General features: G+C 51.8%; 1 protein-coding gene across 1 annotated transcript in view; it reads right to left on the reverse strand.

The window, feature by feature from the left end:
• Positions 1–22,397, reverse strand: part of LOC134793497 (E3 ubiquitin-protein ligase Ufd4) — a 76,854-nt gene that overhangs the window by 28,849 nt on the left and 25,608 nt on the right. Inside the window, exons 19-26 of the mRNA XM_063765079.1 lie at positions 21,896–22,011; positions 19,948–20,077; positions 15,894–16,034; positions 15,613–15,805; positions 12,082–12,298; positions 8,922–9,221; positions 8,500–8,697; positions 7,196–7,416 (exon numbers count right to left, since the gene is read on the reverse strand). Coding sequence (XP_063621149.1) covers positions 7,196–7,416; positions 8,500–8,697; positions 8,922–9,221; positions 12,082–12,298; positions 15,613–15,805; positions 15,894–16,034; positions 19,948–20,077; positions 21,896–22,011 — 1,516 coding nt within the window. The remainder of the gene's footprint in view (positions 1–7,195; positions 7,417–8,499; positions 8,698–8,921; positions 9,222–12,081; positions 12,299–15,612; positions 15,806–15,893; positions 16,035–19,947; positions 20,078–21,895; positions 22,012–22,397) is intronic.

Genomic DNA, 22,397 nt, shown 5'->3' on the forward strand with positions numbered 1-22,397 from the left:
GCCGAGGCCGGGCGGGCTGCCGTCCTGGTCGCGCCACTTCCAGTCGGGCCCGCGCGCCACCTTGGCGCCGGCGCACACTGTGGAGACACATACCTGACGTCCACCCAGCCGTTGTGCAGGTCGGAGGTGACGGTGCCGAGGCCGGGCGGGCTGCCGTCCTGGTCGCGCCACTTCCAGTCGGGCCCGCGCGCCACCTTGGCGCCGGCGCACACTGTGGAGACACATACCTGACGTCCACCCAGCCGTTGTGCAGGTCGGAGGTGACGGTGCCGAGGCCGGGCGGGCTGCCGTCCTGGTCGCGCCACTTCCAGTCGGGCCCGCGCGCCACCTTGGCGCCGGCGCACACTGTGGAGACACATACCTGACGTCCACCCAGCCGTTGTGCAGGTCGGAGGTGACGGTGCCGAGGCCGGGCGGGCTGCCGTCCTGGTCGCGCCACTTCCAGTCGGGCCCGCGCGCCACCTTGGCGCCGGCGCACACTGTGGAGACACATACCTGACGTCCACCCAGCCGTTGTGCAGGTCGGAGGTGACGGTGCCGAGGCCGGGCGGGCTGCCGTCCTGGTCGCGCCACTTCCAGTCGGGCCCGCGCGCCACCTTGGCGCCGGCGCACACTGTGGAGACACATACCTGACGTCCACCCAGCCGTTGTGCAGGTCGGAGGTGACGGTGCCGAGGCCGGGCGGGCTGCCGTCCTGGTCGCGCCACTTCCAGTCGGGCCCGCGCGCCACCTTGGCGCCGGCGCACACTGTGGAGACACATACCTGACGTCCACCCAGCCGTTGTGCAGGTCGGAGGTGACGGTGCCGAGGCCGGGCGGGCTGCCGTCCTGGTCGCGCCACTTCCAGTCGGGCCCGCGCGCCACCTTGGCGCCGGCGCACACTGTGGAGACACATACCTGACGTCCACCCTGCCGTTGTGCAGGTCGGAGGTGACGGTGCCGAGGCCGGGCGGGCTGCCGTCCTGGTCGCGCCACTTCCAGTCGGGCCCGCGCGCCACCTTGGCGCCGGCGCACACTGTGGAGACACATACCTGACGTCCACCCAGCCGTTGTGCAGGTCGGAGGTGACGGTGCCGAGGCCGGGCGGGCTGCCGTCCTGGTCGCGCCACTTCCAGTCGGGCCCGCGCGCCACCTTGGCGCCGGCGCACACTGTGGAGACACATACCTGACGTCCACCCAGCCGTTGTGCAGGTCGGAGGTGACGGTGCCGAGGCCGGGCGGGCTGCCGTCCTGGTCGCGCCACTTCCAGTCGGGCCCGCGCGCCACCTTGGCGCCGGCGCACACTGTGGAGACACATACCTGACGTCCACCCAGCCGTTGTGCAGGTCGGAGGTGACGGTGCCGAGGCCGGGCGGGCTGCCGTCCTGGTCGCGCCACTTCCAGTCGGGCCCGCGCGCCACCTTGGCGCCGGCGCACACTGTGGAGACACATACCTGACGTCCACTCAGCCGTTGTGCAGGTCGGAGGTGACGGTGCCGAGGCCGGGCGGGCTGCCGTCCTGGTCGCGCCACTTCCAGTCGGGCCCGCGCGCCACCTTGGCGCCGGCGCACACTGTGGAGACACATACCTGACGTCCACCCAGCCGTTGTGCAGGTCGGAGGTGACGGTGCCGAGGCCGGGCGGGCTGCCGTCCTGGTCGCGCCACTTCCAGTCGGGCCCGCGCGCCACCTTGGCGCCGGCGCACACTGTGGAGACACATACCTGACGTCCACCCAGCCGTTGTGCAGGTCGGAGGTGACGGTGCCGAGGCCGGGCGGGCTGCCGTCCTGGTCGCGCCACTTCCAGTCGGGCCCGCGCGCCACCTTGGCGCCGGCGCACACTGTGGAGACACATACCTGACGTCCACTCAGCCGTTGTGCAGGTCGGAGGTGACGGTGCCGAGGCCGGGCGGGCTGCCGTCCTGGTCGCGCCACTTCCAGTCGGGCCCGCGCGCCACCTTGGCGCCGGCGCACACTGTGGAGACACATACCTGACGTCCACCCAGCCGTTGTGCAGGTCGGAGGTGACGGTGCCGAGGCCGGGCGGGCTGCCGTCCTGGTCGCGCCACTTCCAGTCGGGCCCGCGCGCCACCTTGGCGCCGGCGCACACTGTGGAGACACATACCTGACGTCCACCCAGCCGTTGTGCAGGTCGGAGGTGACGGTGCCGAGGCCGGGCGGGCTGCCGTCCTGGTCGCGCCACTTCCAGTCGGGCCCGCGCGCCACCTTGGCGCCGGCGCACACTGTGGAGACACATACCTGACGTCCACCCAGCCGTTGTGCAGGTCGGAGGTGACGGTGCCGAGGCCGGGCGGGCTGCCGTCCTGGTCGCGCCACTTCCAGTCGGGCCCGCGCGCCACCTTGGCGCCGGCGCACACTGTGGAGACACATACCTGACGTCCACCCAGCCGTTGTGCAGGTCGGAGGTGACGGTGCCGAGGCCGGGCGGGCTGCCGTCCTGGTCGCGCCACTTCCAGTCGGGCCCGCGCGCCACCTTGGCGCCGGCGCACACTGTGGAGACACATACCTGACGTCCACCCAGCCGTTGTGCAGGTCGGAGGTGACGGTGCCGAGGCCGGGCGGGCTGCCGTCCTGGTCGCGCCACTTCCAGTCGGGCCCGCGCGCCACCTTGGCGCCGGCGCACACTGTGGAGACACATACCTGACGTCCACCCAGCCGTTGTGCAGGTCGGAGGTGACGGTGCCGAGGCCGGGCGGGCTGCCGTCCTGGTCGCGCCACTTCCAGTCGGGCCCGCGCGCCACCTTGGCGCCGGCGCACACTGTGGAGACACATACCTGACGTCCACCCAGCCGTTGTGCAGGTCGGAGGTGACGGTGCCGAGGCCGGGCGGGCTGCCGTCCTGGTCGCGCCACTTCCAGTCGGGCCCGCGCGCCACCTTGGCGCCGGCGCACACTGTGGAGACACATACCTGACGTCCACCCAGCCGTTGTGCAGGTCGGAGGTGACGGTGCCGAGGCCGGGCGGGCTGCCGTCCTGGTCGCGCCACTTCCAGTCGGGCCCGCGCGCCACCTTGGCGCCGGCGCACACTGTGGAGACACATACCTGACGTCCACCCAGCCGTTGTGCAGGTCGGAGGTGACGGTGCCGAGGCCGGGCGGGCTGCCGTCCTGGTCGCGCCACTTCCAGTCGGGCCCGCGCGCCACCTTGGCGCCGGCGCACACTGTGGAGACACATACCTGACGTCCACCCAGCCGTTGTGCAGGTCGGAGGTGACGGTGCCGAGGCCGGGCGGGCTGCCGTCCTGGTCGCGCCACTTCCAGTCGGGCCCGCGCGCCACCTTGGCGCCGGCGCACACTGTGGAGACACATACCTGACGTCCACCCAGCCGTTGTGCAGGTCGGAGGTGACGGTGCCGAGGCCGGGCGGGCTGCCGTCCTGGTCGCGCCACTTCCAGTCGGGCCCGCGCGCCACCTTGGCGCCGGCGCACACTGTGGAGACACATACCTGACGTCCACCCAGCCGTTGTGCAGGTCGGAGGTGACGGTGCCGAGGCCGGGCGGGCTGCCGTCCTGGTCGCGCCACTTCCAGTCGGGCCCGCGCGCCACCTTGGCGCCGGCGCACACTGTGGAGACACATACCTGACGTCCACCCAGCCGTTGTGCAGGTCGGAGGTGACGGTGCCGAGGCCGGGCGGGCTGCCGTCCTGGTCGCGCCACTTCCAGTCGGGCCCGCGCGCCACCTTGGCGCCGGCGCACACTGTGGAGACACATACCTGACGTCCACCCAGCCGTTGTGCAGGTCGGAGGTGACGGTGCCGAGGCCGGGCGGGCTGCCGTCCTGGTCGCGCCACTTCCAGTCGGGCCCGCGCGCCACCTTGGCGCCGGCGCACACTGTGGAGACACATACCTGACGTCCACCCAGCCGTTGTGCAGGTCGGAGGTGACGGTGCCGAGGCCGGGCGGGCTGCCGTCCTGGTCGCGCCACTTCCAGTCGGGCCCGCGCGCCACCTTGGCGCCGGCGCACACTGTGGAGACACATACCTGACGTCCACCCAGCCGTTGTGCAGGTCGGAGGTGACGGTGCCGAGGCCGGGCGGGCTGCCGTCCTGGTCGCGCCACTTCCAGTCGGGCCCGCGCGCCACCTTGGCGCCGGCGCACACTGTGGAGACACATACCTGACGTCCACCCAGCCGTTGTGCAGGTCGGAGGTGACGGTGCCGAGGCCGGGCGGGCTGCCGTCCTGGTCGCGCCACTTCCAGTCGGGCCCGCGCGCCACCTTGGCGCCGGCGCACACTGTGGAGACACATACCTGACGTCCACCCAGCCGTTGTGCAGGTCGGAGGTGACGGTGCCGAGGCCGGGCGGGCTGCCGTCCTGGTCGCGCCACTTCCAGTCGGGCCCGCGCGCCACCTTGGCGCCGGCGCACACTGTGAAGACACATACCTGACGTCCACCCAGCCGTTGTGCAGGTCGGAGGTGACGGTGCCGAGGCCGGGCGGGCTGCCGTCCTGGTCGCGCCACTTCCAGTCGGGCCCGCGCGCCACCTTGGCGCCGGCGCACACTGTGGAGACACATACCTGACGTCCACCCAGCCGTTGTGCAGGTCGGAGGTGACGGTGCCGAGGCCGGGCGGGCTGCCGTCCTGGTCGCGCCACTTCCAGTCGGGCCCGCGCGCCACCTTGGCGCCGGCGCACACTGTGGAGACACATACCTGACGTCCACCCAGCCGTTGTGCAGGTCGGAGGTGACGGTGCCGAGGCCGGGCGGGCTGCCGTCCTGGTCGCGCCACTTCCAGTCGGGCCCGCGCGCCACCTTGGCGCCGGCGCACACTGTGGAGACACATACCTGACGTCCACCCAGCCGTTGTGCAGGTCGGAGGTGACGGTGCCGAGGCCGGGCGGGCTGCCGTCCTGGTCGCGCCACTTCCAGTCGGGCCCGCGCGCCACCTTGGCGCCGGCGCACACTGTGGAGACACATACCTGACGTCCACCCAGCCGTTGTGCAGGTCGGAGGTGACGGTGCCGAGGCCGGGCGGGCTGCCGTCCTGGTCGCGCCACTTTCAGTCGGGCCCGCGCGCCACCTTGGCGCCGGCGCACACTGTGGAGACACATACCTGACGTCCACCCAGCCGTTGTGCAGGTCGGAGGTGACGGTGCCGAGGCCGGGCGGGCTGCCGTCCTGGTCGCGCCACTTCCAGTCGGGCCCGCGCGCCACCTTGGCGCCGGCGCACACTGTGGAGACACATACCTGACGTCCACCCAGCCGTTGTGCAGGTCGGAGGTGACGGTGCCGAGGCCGGGCGGGCTGCCGTCCTGGTCGCGCCACTTCCAGTCGGGCCCGCGCGCCACCTTGGCGCCGGCGCACACTGTGGAGACACATACCTGACGTCGACCCAGCCGTTGTGCAGGTCGGAGGTGACGGTGCCGAGGCCGGGCGGGCTGCCGTCCTGGTCGCGCCACTTTCAGTCGGGCCCGCGCGCCACCTTGGCGCCGGCGCACACTGTGGAGACACATACCTGACGTCCACCCAGCCGTTGTGCAGGTCGGAGGTGACGGTGCCGAGGCCGGGCGGGCTGCCGTCCTGGTCGCGCCACTTCCAGTCGGGCCCGCGCGCCACCTTGGCGCCGGCGCACACTGTGGAGACACATACCTGACGTCCACCCAGCCGTTGTGCAGGTCGGAGGTGACGGTGCCGAGGCCGGGCGGGCTGCCGTCCTGGTCGCGCCACTTCCAGTCGGGCCCGCGCGCCACCTTGGCGCCGGCGCACACTGTGGAGACACATACCTGACGTCCACCCAGCCGTTGTGCAGGTCGGAGGTGACGGTGCCGAGGCCGGGCGGGCTGCCGTCCTGGTCGCGCCACTTTCAGTCGGGCCCGCGCGCCACCTTGGCGCCGGCGCACACTGTGGAGACACATACCTGACGTCCACCCAGCCGTTGTGCAGGTCGGAGGTGACGGTGCCGAGGCCGGGCGGGCTGCCGTCCTGGTCGCGCCACTTCCAGTCGGGCCCGCGCGCCACCTTGGCGCCGGCGCACACTGTGGAGACACATACCTGACGTCCACCCAGCCGTTGTGCAGGTCGGAGGTGACGGTGCCGAGGCCGGGCGGGCTGCCGTCCTGGTCGCGCCACTTCCAGTCGGGCCCGCGCGCCACCTTGGCGCCGGCGCACACTGTGGAGACACATACCTGACGTCCACCCAGCCGTTGTGCAGGTCGGAGGTGACGGTGCCGAGGCCGGGCGGGCTGCCGTCCTGGTCGCGCCACTTCCAGTCGGGCCCGCGCGCCACCTTGGCGCCGGCGCACACTGTGGAGACACATACCTGACGTCCACCCAGCCGTTGTGCAGGTCGGAGGTGACGGTGCCGAGGCCGGGCGGGCTGCCGTCCTGGTCGCGCCACTTTCAGTCGGGCCCGCGCGCCACCTTGGCGCCGGCGCACACTGTGGAGACACATACCTGACGTCCACCCAGCCGTTGTGCAGGTCGGAGGTGACGGTGCCGAGGCCGGGCGGGCTGCCGTCCTGGTCGCGCCACTTCCAGCCGGGCCCGCGCGCCACCTTGGCGCCGGCGCACACTGTGGAGACACATACCTGACGTCCACCCAGCCGTTGTGCAGGTCGGAGGTGACGGTGCCGAGGCCGGGCGGGCTGCCGTCCTGGTCGCGCCACTTCCAGTCGGGCCCGCGCGCCACCTTGGCGCCGGCGCACACTGTGGAGACACATACCTGACGTCCACCCAGCCGTTGTGCAGGTCGGAGGTGACGGTGCCGAGGCCGGGCGGGCTGCCGTCCTGGTCGCGCCACTTCCAGTCGGGCCCGCGCGCCACCTTGGCGCCGGCGCACACTGTGGAGACACATACCTGACGTCCACCCAGCCGTTGTGCAGGTCGGAGGTGACGGTGCCGAGGCCGGGCGGGCTGCCGTCCTGGTCGCGCCACTTCCAGTCGGGCCCGCGCGCCACCTTGGCGCCGGCGCACACTGTGGAGACACATACCTGACGTCCACCCAGCCGTTGTGCAGGTCGGAGGTGACGGTGCCGAGGCCGGGCGGGCTGCCGTCCTGGTCGCGCCACTTCCAGTCGGGCCCGCGCGCCACCTTGGCGCCGGCGCACACTGTGGAGACACATACCTGACGTCCACCCAGCCGTTGTGCAGGTCGGAGGTGACGGTGCCGAGGCCGGGCGGGCTGCCGTCCTGGTCGCGCCACTTCCAGTCGGGCCCGCGCGCCACCTTGGCGCCGGCGCACACTGTGGAGACACATACCTGACGTCCACCCAGCCGTTGTGCAGGTCGGAGGTGACGGTGCCGAGGCCGGGCGGGCTGCCGTCCTGGTCGCGCCACTTCCAGTCGGGCCCGCGCGCCACCTTGGCGCCGGCGCACAGCCCGCGCGCGCCGCGCGACCAGCGCCGCGAGCGCGCGCCGCCGCACGCGCCGCCCACGCTGCCCGCGCACTGCCGCGGCGGCGTCGAGCACACGCTCACCACCTGCCACACAACACACACACTATCTTATCTGCGAGCCTAACCGAGACGACAATCGTTCATAGAAAACGCCAATCGAAACTTAGATAATGTATGGAAACGGTGACGTGACTTTTCGTAGCATCTGTCATCCCGATACATTTTGTCTTTTCGTTTGACGTTTGTCGATATTCGATTGTCACCCTTAATTCGACAAAAAAGCACACAATGTGGTGCGTTCGAACCTCAATAATTGGAATGATTAGAATTAGCAAAGGTTATGTCCACAGTCCAGTATTTTAAACGCTGACGAATCAAAAGAAAAAGCTTTGAAAAATTTAGAATGTTTACAAAACAGTAGATTCTTCAAGAGTCGAAGCTTAACAACATGAGACGTGGTGAGCGAACACCTTAGCCTATAGACGCTTGAGCTTCACAACCCTTTATACGTATACATATGACGATTTACTGTGATGCCAAATTAAGGTACAAATTATATTATTTAAATGCACTCATGGTTTTGCAACAAAATCATTATTTAATTTAAAACAAAAAAGCAAGAGTTAAAAAACAATACGCTTTTAAACAGACAACTAACATACGAATGCAAAAAATAAAGAGGGAATAAAAGCTAACAAAAAGTTACAACAGAGAGCCAATTTCACGCACGTATTTGGCCGACATTGAGCGAGCGAAGCGCGACGACCGTGACATAAAAAGTTAACCCACAATATAGTTAATTCATTTCACGAGGGCACTGACCGCTCTCATATAGAGTTTAATTTCGTTAAATCTGTCCCTTTAATATTAAATATGTATCCGGTACGAAGAGCAGACCTTTTTTATGTCGTCTAGACTCTAACGTTGTTAACATTTGGGTTACGACATGTTTGTTTACAAAACGCAGTTGTGTACTAAGCATAAACTACCTTTCAAATAAAAGTTCAGGGTGGTCTAGTAATGAGTAGCAGATGAAAGATCCTAATGTTCATGGCAACACAAAAAAACGCGTTCTGGGGCTGTTGCATGATGAAACTTGATCCAAGACCTAAGATTGAGGCAAGGAAGCAGAGGCACGATTAGTGCGTGTCTCTGCTCAGTCAGTACCTTGCCGTATATCTCGAGGCCGGAGAGCGACAGGTAGTGTGATTGCCCGGAGGCGTTCTTGCCGTTCTGCTGCACGCGCAGGTAGCGGTAGGGCGCGTCGGCGCGAAGACGCCACGTGGCCGTACTGCCTGGTTCCTGTAGTGCTTGCTCGTCGCTGTGCGCCAGTAGGGTTGACCATGACATGCCGTCCGCAGACATCTGAAATATGACCCATTGTAATGCCAGCCTAACAATTTTACTAGAAAATAAGGGCTAGTGCACGATAACGAAGAAGTGGTCATAATGAGAGCTGTAGAACGTTTTATTCAATAAAATTTCAGCCCGAGATCGAGTGTGAGACGAGTAAGGTAGTTGGGGTCCGCGCGAAGATCAGGGGACCGCGTCAAGGCGAAATCATAACAACGACTGTTTATTTGACAAACCTGGAAGAGCCAATTTCTGAGCGCTGAGCGTCCATATCCTCTCGCATGCCGCAACGTATAGGCTGTAGGTATTATCTGCAGGCCGAGATCGAGTGCTATAAACGCGCGTCTATCATCGTTCGTATGCACGTTCAGCGGTTCAGGTGAGCGGGACAGAGCATCTTCGGCGCGACCGTAGGGTAATTGGCGGCCGTCGGAAGACCATACGGAGACGAGGGCATGTGCTCCCGGGTTGACCCACTCGGCGGTGCCCCCATTGCTGCCGATGAAGTATAGGACGCCGTTCTCGTCGAAATCGTGCTGTGGAATAAACAACGATTTTAAGTAGGAAAAGGAACGGTTACTTATTTTAGAACATATGAGCGTCAAAGTCTTACGACGTGTTTCGTGAAGAATTTATACAACGTGTCCCAAAATTCAACGATAAGCTGGCACCAGAAGATGGACCTGCTCATGACTACTCAAGGAAAACTATAAAAAAAAAATTAAAAAACAAATTGATAAATTGTAGACATGGTCGTTAAACATACCACTAGGGGTGTCGATTTTTTTTTTTTTTGTAATTCCATAATAAATTGAGGTATATATTTTTTCTTTTTTTTCCTCGAGTAGTCATGAGCAGATCCATCTTCTGGTGCCAGCTTATCGTTGAATTTTGGGACACGTGGTATAAGTATGAAACGCGTGTAATTTTGTATTGTCTATTGTCAATTAGGATTGTTCATTTTTTTTTAAATGTTCTATTTCGAAAACCATTTCGAGATATGAGGTTTTCAAACAGTTTCCGACATTTGCTGCGATATAATAATTGAGGATTGAAGATATTTCAACAAATATCCTTATGACCTTAGTTTGACCTTTCTCGTTGGCTGAATGTAAAGTCATCGCATAATAAAAGTTATCGGACCATAGTAAATCAATCCGTCACTCACGTAATTGTCAAAGTTATCATTGTCATAATGAAATTTTTCAGTTAAACCGCTGCGCTGGTTTGTTATGATTTGATTTATAATTGATACCTAAACAGTAGTTTTCGTTGCTTAATATATCAAAGACCTTGTTCCTACGTGTGGGAATGATTCACAAAAATAATTGTTCGAATCCGCGAAGACCTACGACGTGAAACATGGTGCCGTGAATTGAACTTGGAATACCTACCTACTTACACACAGTATTGCTGTGAGGATCACGTCGATGTAAGTATAAAATTAATATTATTTTACTACAATTATTTAATAGCTCACTTTGTAGGTAGGGTCGCGGGGACCTATGTGTTTTCTGTGGTAATGTAGCCAGAGTATATAAAGGCAAACCGTTAAACAGAGATGGTGCCTACTAGAAAGATACAAGAATACATAGTCATACTCAAAATTCAGCCTGAAACTGCTTTAAAAAGATATAATTTCTAATTTCCAGGTACATGTTGCAGTTCAAGCTGCTGATATCATGGTGGACAAGACTTAAGTTAATAGTTGTGAATAATAAAACATGTTTTTGTTTACCTACTTTTTTATTAATTTAGGAAATATATGTATATAAATAAATAAAATAAAAATAAAAAGCCTTTTATTTCCTGCTATTTGATAGGTACATGATTTGTTTGGTTAGTTAGATTTGGTTAGTACTTATTTGTTTTTTAGTTAAATTGATTTTTGTTAGTATTTTTACTCTTAGTCTAATAAGCAGGAACCCCTCCGGTGAAGGCCTCTTCCAAAGCTAGCCATTTTTCTCGGTCCTGAGCAGTTTTTTGCCAGTTCTGCCCGGCAATTTTTTTAATGTCGTCATCCCAGCGTGCAGTTGGTTTTCCTTTTTGTCCATCTGCGGTCCTTCAGACGCGCGACATGTCCAGCCCATCTCCATTTTAATTTCCTTGCTTGAGCAAGAGCATCAATTGTTTTTAATTTTGCTCTTATTGTGCTGTGTCTTATCTTATATATCTTTTTCACATTCAGCATGCTGCGTTCCATTCCTCGCTGGCATGTGATTATTTTATTTTTTACCTTTTCGGTAAAATTCCATGTTTGGCATGCATATATATGTATATATGTTTCCCAAAAAAAAGTAACTATACATATATGTATGTTCATCATGTTCTGCACGAGCAGCTGACAATGATGGCTTCTTGTTGACGAACCAGAAGAGAAGTGTATGGTTGGTTATTTACTCTGTTCCCAGGCATTATTTACTGTCGTAAAGTATTATGACGATTAATATGACGTTCGTTTCGATACAAAATGCTCAACTTTGTTCAGGGCCCAAGTGCCTTAACAAAATCAATCTCCTTCGTACATTACGTATCCCACAGCCGTATCTAAATAGGAATCACATGATGACCTGAAATTATAGGATATAATTAGCAAAATTGGCATGTACCTAATATAGTACAATATCCAAACAATGGTGACAAGCCGGTAGAACCCACTGGGTGCTACCTTAGCAATGGACGCTTATAACGATTTTATGAATCCAATCATCTTACGAATCGAATCAGTTAAAAAATATATGATGTAACTTACATTTGTATTTTTGCTCCCCTGATTTCAGCCAAGTTATGGTTGGAGTTGGATGCTATATTATGGATACATACTCCAATAAAACTAAGTTATATTATATAACTTAGGCAGATTTCTGGAATCAGCTTTCACAAATTTATATAGCGTAGGTATTTTGAAATTATTCAAAATAAACGAGTTTTCCAGACGATATTATTTATAGAAACGCGTGACACTGACATTGTAGACAGGTGACATTACAATCAATTGACAATTACAACTATTTTTTTAATGTTTGTTATTGCTTGTGCTTTATCAAATCAGCCACTACATGTAATTTACGAGAAGTCGTATCTCATATTTTCAATAAATTATAAATATTCAACCGAGCCGTGAATTAATAAATCATTCAAATTGGTATCTTAAATTAACCTATATTTTCAGAAAATAAAATAAAAATGGGGGTCTAAAAAAAATGAACAATCCTAATTGCTGTCCCGTATAGACGCACGTTTTTTCGTCTACCAGCCATTATTTGAAGCCTCGGCCTTGATGCGCTGCACGAAGTTGAAGCTGCATGTCGTACCACTGGCGCGCCACGGATTCGCCGAGGGCGCGTGCTGGTGGACGGTCAGGGCTTCAGGGTAGAGCAGGACGGGTATACTCACGTCGTACACGAAGTCGATCGGCGCCTCCGCCTTGATGCGCTGCACGAAGTTGAAGGTGGAGCGCTCCATGTCGTACCACTGGCGCGCCACGGACTTGGCGAGGAAGCGCTCCAGCTGGCGGACGGTGGTGAGGGCTTCCACCTTGAGGTTGCGGCCGGCGTTGTTGCTGTTGGCCGTGTCTTCGGTGCCGTCTTCGGTTGCGCGGACTACGCGTAATCTGATGGGTAAATTTTGGATGTGCACTTAATTTTCAAGATTGGTGAAACGATCATCGAACGATATTGAAGGGGTGAGTAAATAAAACTTTAGACTAGTTTCAATCCTATTATTAATAAAAATGCAGATGAACAACCTGTGGAGCATTGGGCAGTTTTTGACTCCTTAAAACGTTGCCGAATAGACTACAGATACATCCAGCTGTTGAAAAACCTTTACCGCTCAGCGACAATGACAGTGCAAATTCAAGGCTCCAAAACCTCAATACCACTCGGAAGAGGAGTGCGTCAAGGTGACGTAATATCTCCAAAACTTTTCACAAATGCACTAGAAGATGTATTTAAACACTGTAACTGGGACGGCAGAGGTATCAAGATAGATGGAGAGTACTTAAACCACCTGCGCTTTGCTGACGACATTGTTTTACTCGCAGAGACACCTGATGATCTCGAACACATGCTCAATGATCTAAGCCAGGCATCGATGCGAGTTGGTCTAAAAATGAATATGGAGAAAACAAAGTGGATGAGCACCGCTGAAAAGGCAACCATTTCATTGGAAGGCAAAACGATGGAGAGAGTAAGCGATTACGTATATTTGGGCCAGAAAATAACGCTCGACGGTAACCCCTTGGATGCCGAAATTAGTAGGCGCATTCAATTGGGTTGGGGCGCATTTGGAAAGCTAGGCGATGTAAGTCCAAAATCCCACAGTCACTGAAAACCCGGGTCTACAACCAATGCGTCCTCCCAGTGATGACTTACGCATGCGAGACATGGACGTTGACCGTCGGAAGGGTGCGCCAGCTAAAAGTTTCACAGAGAGCCATGGAGCGCGCGATGCTCGGGATCTCCCTGCGAGACAGAATTCGGAATGAGGACATTCGCCAACGCACGAGAGTTACCGACATCGCCAAAAGAATTGCGCAACTGAAGTGGGAATGGGCCGGCCATATCTGCCGCAGGGATGACGACCGATGGGGCCAGCGAATACTGTTCTGGAGACCTCGACTGGGAAGCCGGAGGGACGGAAAACACGAGAAAGACGGCAGGGCCGACCTGGCATAGAACCGCCGCAGACAGAACAACATGAAAATCCATGAAAGAGGCATATGTTCAGCAGTGGACGCAAATATGCTGAGAAGAGATGAACAACCGTCACCATAACGTATAAAACAAACGTTCCTGAACTCGGGCAGATGTAATGGAGGTTCTGGCTATTAAGGATGAACATCCTCTTTATACTTGAAGTGTTGTCTTTTTAATATATTCTGTTGCTATGAAACATTGTTGATTTTACTGTTACTTTGGACTTATCTAAATACAATAATAAACGCAAACTCTATTCTTGTTATACTTTAATATGGTAGCAGAGCGTGGTTTTTGGTCTCATACCAAATTTTTGCCTATGGCTCTTTCCAAAAACACAGCCTTCACAAATATCTGATGAACTTGAGTTTAACTTTACTCCAAGCTCTTGGTGTATCAGTTTTGCCACATGTCTCTTGTTCTGATGTCCCAGGCGTTCATGGTAGAGTTGAAGATTCTGAGGTGCCGATAATTGGTTCACTTCAAGCTTCGGCATCAAAACCTTGACGTTAAGTTTGTATAAATCGCCATATTTGGCTCGGTTTCCAAGTAATAGCACTCTTTCATCATTATTTAAACTACAAGACAGGCCATTTGACTTAAAACAGCTATTTTTCAGCGTATCTTGCGCGTACAACACGGAAAATAAGTTTCGTTTGATGCTTGGTATGTACCATACGTTTGAAAGGATTACTATCTCTTTGTGGCCGTTAATGTCAGCTTCAAGATGGATTGAGCCTTTTCCTAGGGCTTGTATCTCCTGTCCGCTGGCTGTCATTACTCTAGTAGAAGACTCGTCAAACTTTTCGAAATTTTGATATATATCTCTTCTGTTAGAGACAGTGGCTTTTCGAGCCATTATCTACATACCACGAGTATGGATCCGTATTCTTTATTTCGCAGGTAAGAGCGAGGTCAGTCAGTGTCAATGTCGCAATATTAGAGGTTTGCTTCGGAGGTTTAGGAGGTCTACCATCCGCAATCCACTTCTTGCAGGCTGTGACTTTGTGAAAGCCTTCTCCACAGTAATTGCATTTCTTGAACTTCTTATTTCTTTTCTTTTCGTACTGTTTATTCCCTCGTAACATAAGTAGTTCGTTGCTTCCTCCGGCTTCTTCACTACTTTTCTGATTTAGAGACCTCTCGTGTGCGCATACTTGTGTAGTCAAGTTCTCTATGTTCCTGTCACTTTTATTCATTAAAAGCCAACTTGATTTGAAGCTAAAGTATTGTTCAGGAAGTGTGTCCAAAATTTTGCATATTAATAGCATTTCTGGCAGGTTATTTCCCTCAATTTCTTTGTTCAGATCATACCATAGAGTTTTAAGATTTGAAATATGCGTAGCCATGTCGTGTTAGTCGTGAGGATTAGCAGCGCCTGACTATCTGATTTTTGAAACGCTTAGGCGCCTGCTTATCGCTGCTTATTGCTGCTTAGATATTTGAAGGGAACTGTCGATACAGGGCTTGAGTATAAGAAAGGTGAAAAGCGTGTGGTGTGCTACAGCGATCCCGATCACGGTGGAGACGATGCGACGGGGTGCTCCACTAGTGGAATATTATGCCTATATGCTGGTTCAGCAATATCATGGCGCAGTTCGAAGCAAACTGTCATCACACTATCATCTACAGAGGGAGATAGTAGCGGCCAGTGAAGCCAGCCGTGAGATTGTTTGGCTAAGGAGATTGTTCCAAGACCTGAAAATAAAACTTGATACGCCAATTTTGCGCATTGACAATGAGTCTGCAATCAAGCTTGCGTACAATCCTCCATATGAGCAACACCGGAAGACGAAACACATAAAACTGAAACACTTCTATGTGAAACAGTGTGTATCTGAAAAAGATATAACAATTGAGCAAGTACCGACAGCAGATCAACTTGCCGATATGTTTACGAAACCTCTTTACAAACCAAGATTGATTAAACTGTGCGAAGCCTTTGGCTTGAAAAGAGAGGGAATATTAAGGATGAACATCCTCTTTATACTTGAAGTGTTGTCTTTTTAATATATTCTGTTGCTATGAAACATTGTTGATTTTACTGTTACTTTGGACTTATCTAAATACAATAATAAACGCAAACTGTGTTCTTGTTATACTTTAATACTGGCCGCGTCGTGGCCGAAGATCGTGCTATAAAAGGACAAAAATCAAACAAGACCCAATGCAGCCCGCTCGGCCGTCCCTGGTCCGGATGGCTCCACGCCACACACAAATGTAGTACCTGATCCGCTTGGTGAGGTGGTGCAGCGCGGTGGAGGGCGGCGGCGGCGCGTCGCCGGCCGGCGCGTGCACGGGCAGGCGCTCCACGGACTCCAGCACGCCCACCAGCCGCGCCGCCAGCGCGCAGCCCGCGCGGCTGTCCGTGGCCCAGGCCCGGACGAGCTCCTCGCGCGCAAGGTACTGGGAGGCCGGTTCTGCACACAAGAACCGCACATGAGTAAACACATTCATATGTACAATTCCGATCAAACGGGATCAAACCAGGATTTCCCTTATACTTACCATTAGGTTGTTGTGACAGCACTTGCAACAGCGCGGGTGCGAGCCCCGATGATTGCAGTTCATAGGCGGATAGAAGTTCCTCTCCGCATAACAGCTCAGTTAACTGCTCTAAGGCTTCGTTCATCTCTTGCTGCCAGTCTTCTGTAATAATACAATTGTTTAGTCCAATATTCGATATTTAGTTTTCAGATTTAGTTGTTGAGATAAAGCAATAGTATTTACTGGAAACCAAAAAAATCCCGACTGTGTGAGCAGTCTAAATAGATATAACGTCGGGTAACAAGCAAAAGTCACTAAGTACTATCAAAAATTAAAGTAACAATGCACTTTATAACACTTGTAACACGGTTTATTGTCAAATAATTTCAATGGTGTTAGTTAGTGACTTTTGCTTGTCACCCGACGATAAGACAGTCTGCCAATTGCAGCATTAGTATAAGAGCCGGCCGCAAATTTTCTAACCGACCTGATACCACGATGAAATGCACAATGGTTTCCCATAAAAGTGATGCTAAGTCCGAATTCAATAGTCTGCCACGGCGGAACATGCCGAAAGTACGAAAAAGAAGGCCACTTCCGGTGCGAAAAAAGGGGGCTGATTTAACCCATCTGATACCGAAATAATAGTTATGGCAGCAGCTAGAAATTTACATGTAGACACAGAAAAGCGAAGTCTGCCAGTATTTTTTTTGCCGGAAGTGCTTGGCAGACGCTCTCAAAGGTGGCCACCGGGACCCCTAATTTAACCCATATGATACCACCATGAAACCAATTCCAGTCGGTAGGAATGAACCCTCATGTCAGGAATATATAAGTCTGCCAAGGCTTTTCCTGTCGAAACGCCTTGGCAGACGAGATTATGTGAGCAAGATGACCATCAGTTACCGTACACTAACCGATCTGATACCACCATGAAACCAATTCCAGTCGGTAGGTATGAACCCCTATTTTAGGAATATATAAGTCTGCCAAGGTTTTTCCTGCTGAAACACCTTGGCAGACGAGATTATAAGCAAGATGACCATCGGTTACCGTACACTAACCCATCTGATACCACGATGAATCCAATTCCAGTCGGTAGGTATGAACCCTCATTTCAGGAATATATAAGTCTGCCAGGGCTTTTGCTGTCCAAACACCTTGGCAGACGAGATTATGTTAGCAAGGTGTACATCAGTTACCCTACATCCAAGGCTACTACTACTGCCAAGGCTTTTCCTGCCGAAACACCTTGGCAGACGAGATTATAAGCAAGATGACCATCGGTTATCGTACACTAACCCATCTGATACCACCATGAAACTAATTCCAGTCGGTAGTTATGAACCCCCATTTGAGGAATATATAAGTCTGCCAAGGTTTTTCCTGCCGAAACACCTTGGCAGACGAAATTATAAGCAAGATGACCATCGGTTACCGTACACTAACCCATCTGATACCACCATGAAACCAATTCCAGTCGGTAGGTATGAACCCGCATTTCAGGAATATATAAGTCTGCCAAGGCCTTGGCAGACTTGACTTGGCAGCCTGGACTTGTCAAACAAGGTATCAGATGGGTAAATGTAGGGTAACTGATGTACACCTTGCTAACATAATCTCGTCTGCCAAGGTGTTTCGGCAGGAAAAGCCTTGGCAGACTTATATATTCCTGTAATGAGGGTGCATAGAGTCTGGCTACTGAAATATTACACAAATTATTGGCGGGAAATTCAAAAAATCTTGGGCTGGTCACACTTCGTGTAGTAGGAATTATAGTTTTGGTACTAGAAAATATTTTTGATTTTCTGTGCACACGTAAGGTACCTAAGGAAATAAGTTAAATATACGTTGACGTGCACTCAAAGTCAGCTCACATAATTTCTACCACTATTTAAAGTACAGTCAACGACAAACGCATAAGTTTACGTTCCAATGTTTAGATTTTATTGATATTTTCCAGAACTTCTAGTTTATCCGTTTTTTTACACACTTGTCCTGTTTATGAGATTCAGGTATTAATGGGCGTTTTCAGAAATTAAATAAATATTGAAAACCTCATTCTTTCACATCTGGACGTTCTTGGGCTCATTCTACTCAGAATCGACAGCATTCTCCATCCCTCCATTAAAAAAAGATGTCCCAAAATGTCCATTCCATTACGTCACGTTTTAGTATGAAATTTTTTTCACTTGTATGTGCGTGACGTAGTGAAATGTACAATTTTCATACAAATTTTTGGGACATTTTATTTTATCATCAGACTTGAATATGCTAGTGATTCTGAGTTGAAAGAACCCAAAAACACCGGGATCTCTGAGAATCGGGATTTCGATATTTATTTCTGAAAACGCCCTAATAAATTCACGTACTTAATCAAAGTTATATGGAAATGTTATAACTAGTACTTAAAGTATCAAAATATTAATAGAGCACCAACTTACTAAATTGTTTACGACTTGTAAACATTGCAGTTTTTTGTTATAAAACGCTTCACGTCGACTTCGCACATTGTCGTAATTATTTACGAGCGTAAATAATACTTTGCGGACCACACACGGAATAGTCATTATTAATATTATTTAAGTATTATTTAAAATAAACGCCTTATAAACCGTGAACAATTTGGACAATTTGAATGAATGACATAAATTGACAACAGACGTTAATTTTTTTTAAAGCATAGACAATTGGTGATACAACAAGGAAATATCTGTCAACAAAATTTGGCTAGCCAGACTCTACCTACCGACTGGAATTGGTTTCATGGTGGTATCAGATGGGTTAGTGTACGGTAACTGATGGTCATCTTGCTTATAATTTCGTTTGCCAAGGTGTTTCGGCAGGAAAAGCCCTGGCAGACTTATATATTCCTGAAATGAGGGTTCATACCTACCGACTGGAATTGGTTTCATCGTGGTATCAGAGGGGTTAGTGTACGGTAACCGATGGTCATCTTGCTTATAATCTCGTCTGCCAAGGTGTTTCGGCAGGAAAAGCCTTGGCACACATATATTCCTGAAATGGGGGTTCATACCTACCGACTGGAATTAGTTTCATGGTGGTATCAGATGGGTTGATGTAGGGTAACTGATGTACACCTTGCTAACATAATCTCGTCTGCCAAGGTGTTTCGGCAGGAAAAGCCCTGGCAGACTTATATATTCCTGAAATGAGGGTTCATACCTACCGACTGGAATTGGTTTCATCGTGGTATCAGATGGGTTAGTGTATGGTAACCGATGGTCATCTTGCTTATAATCTCGTCTGCCAAGGTGTTTCGGCAGGAAAACCCTTGGCAGACTTATATATTCCTAAAATGGGGGTTCATACCTACCGACTGGAATTGGTTTCATGGTGGTATCAGATGGGTTAGTGTAGGGTAACCGATGCTGACCTTGCTCAAATAATCTCGTCTGCCAAGGTGTTTCGGCAGGAACAGCCTTGGCAGACTTATATATTCCTGACATGAGGGTTCATACCTACCGACTGGAATTGGTTTCATGGTGGTATCAGATGGGTTAAATTAGGGGTCCCGGTGGCCACCTTTGAGAGCGTCTGGCAAAAAAAATACTGGCAGACTTCGCTTTTCTGTGTCTACATGTAAATTTCTAACTGCTGCCATAACTATTATTTCGGTATCAGATGGGTTAAATAAGCCCCCTTTTTTCGCACCGGAAGTGGCCTTCTTTTTCGTACTTTCGGCAAGTTCCGCCGTGGCAGACTATCGAATTCGGACTTAGCATCACTTTTATGGGAAACTCTCTACTACATGTCTACTACATAAAATCTTACTACATGGTTCCATTTTTATCGCCTGTCACTATGTTCGTCACTTTCGCACTTAAACTACATAAAATCTTACTACATGGTTCCATTTTTATCGCCTGTCACTATGTTCGTCACTTTCGCACTTAAAAATGCGATAAAAATGCGACCGTGCTACCGCCGCAGGTTTATAAAACACGAATGTCGGATTTTAAATATTCTCGAATGCTAATATCTTTTAGACAAGCGATAATCTGCTCATACGTTAGTGTAAGAATGTGTAATGGAAAGGAAGATGGTAGGTTACTGGTGGGTTTGGTGGCTTGCCGCTGCAGCAGCGTGAGCACGGCGCGCAGGCGGGCCACGGGCGCGCGCGGCTGGCGGCCCGCCGCGCCCGCCAGGTGCCGCGCGTACAGCGAGCGCGCGCGGGACCCCACCTAAGCCAATATCAACATTTTATTTATACATTTAAATCGTAGACCACTAAGTGTAAGGCCTGAGTGGACGCTCGAAGCGGAGCGTTCGGCGGGACGTGCAGCGTGGCGCCGGGCTCACAAGTGATTTGAGCAGCGTGCCTAAGGCCGCTCCTATACGTTTGCATTTGTTTAACATGCACGCCGCACGCCCCGCCCCGCTGCACGCTCAACTCGACCGTCCACTCAGGCCTTACACTAAGGGACTATCCAGATCTGGCGAGTGTGCCGCTAGCGCGTCATACGCCTTAGGCCCACTTGCACCATTACACTAACCCAAGGTTAAGCGGTTAAACCGATAACCTAGTGTCAAATTGTACTGGTAACCACGGTAACTCCAGGTTTAACCGGTTAACCCCGGGTTAGTTGAATGGTGCAAGTGGGCCTTAGTAACTCATGTCAATTGTTCAAACTTTGTCGTTTTTAATATTATCTTTGTACTGTAGTACTGGCTTTGACGTCTAATGGCGTTACTACACGTTTATTTTAAATGTCATTTTGACTAAAGCCCCATTTTCATGGTGCGAGATTCTCGCACGTTTTGGGGCGAGAAATCGTATGACATTATCGTATGCAATAATCGTCAGGCGATTATCGTATAAAAATGTTTACATTCATGCGACAAATAAAAACTCGCTTACGATTATGTTATTATCGACTCGTACGGAGATTATCGCCAGGCGAAATAGTTTACACGGGGAGCTGCATTCTAGGGAGATATTTGCTTACGATTTCTCGACTCGTCTAAACTGGTTCTCGTATGACATTTTTTCACGTACGTGCGAGTATCGCACGAATCGGTGCGAACCGATTTTCATACGAGTTTTACCTGTCAACTTACGTGATTATTTACTAATCATTACCACCATACTATCAATATTTGTAATTATATTAGTTATTACTCACATTATTTTTAATTTTAATATAATTTAAGTTGCATTTATTTTATTATTGGCTCTTAGCTAAAATGGAATGGCGTTCACTATAAGAAAAAAAAAGTTAGCGGGAGACAGCAGCCTTTTGAAAAGAAAAACTTTGTTCTGAGTTATGGCAATTAATAAAACATTTAAAATTTCCCAAAAAAACGTAGTACAAATTTGAAACTTCAACATATGTAAGGTTATTTCAGATGTATAAAAGCTACGAATGCTTAAATATGAAACCCGGAAGACATCAATTACAAAAACAGGGATGCAAGAGAAGCAGCACTTTATTCATTTTTGCATGAGTTGGCAATTAAAGAGTTTGATCCAAAATGAAAACAGAATAAAGATTAAAAATACACTCATGATGGCGACTGAATAGCACATGAACTCGAAGTACGATTCTCGCATTCAAATTTTGTTTATACGGAGACATCCAATCATCAAGGGTGAGGCGATTATCGCTCCGTCTTGTGCGATATCGTACGTATAGTGTACATGATACTATATTTTTCCTCGTGCTACGATAATCGCACGGTCGGGGCGAGAAACTCGAACCATGTAAATGGGCCTTTATTATGTATTTGTAAGAATGGGATAAAACATAAATTAGGTATAGTTAATTTTCATAAGGTCCATCATTCAACGCGAGAGGTACAATTGAGTCTTGTAAAATTTTATTAATAAGGGGGGTAAATGCTTCATCAAGATTTCGCGCGGTAGTGGCCACGGCGAGTCATGCATCGCTACGAATTATTATGAAACAAGAGGTCCGATCGCGGCGACACACTCCCACGTATGGCCACTCGCCACTGCTACCGATGTCGTGTCTTCTCAAAACCCTCCTCGAGTAACGTACCTGCGTCTTGAGCGCCTCAGTCTTAGCAGAGACTCGCGAGCGCCGCTGGTTAGCGTTGTTCGCGTTATTCGTTACTGTGGGTCTGCGGTCTGTCCATCCGCTTGCTAATTCTGGCCCTGTAGAAACATCTAATTAATACATGATAACCAGCTGTAATTACAAATGTTATCTTTTAAAGAATACAAGGATACAATTTAAAATAAATCTCTGATGAATCAAACACTGCCGCGCTTACAATAAGAACAGTAACTTATTTTGAAATCTCTTTCAATTGTTACAATCGTACAAGTACAAAGTATACAATTGAATGACATTTCAAAATGAGTTACCGCTCTCATTGTAAGCGCGGCAGAACAGGTGTTCGCAGAAATAATAACCCACCTTAGCATAGAAGCCAGAAAGCACACATACATACTAATCTAAAAGTGGTCTTATGTTTTAAAAAATCCTTTCGCAAACGGAGCGATCAAAATTGATCCCTATCATTTTGAAATAAAGATCA

Source organism: Cydia splendana, chromosome 1, assembly GCF_910591565.1.
Source record: "Cydia splendana chromosome 1, ilCydSple1.2, whole genome shotgun sequence".
Taxonomy (NCBI): domain Eukaryota; kingdom Metazoa; phylum Arthropoda; class Insecta; order Lepidoptera; family Tortricidae; genus Cydia; species Cydia splendana.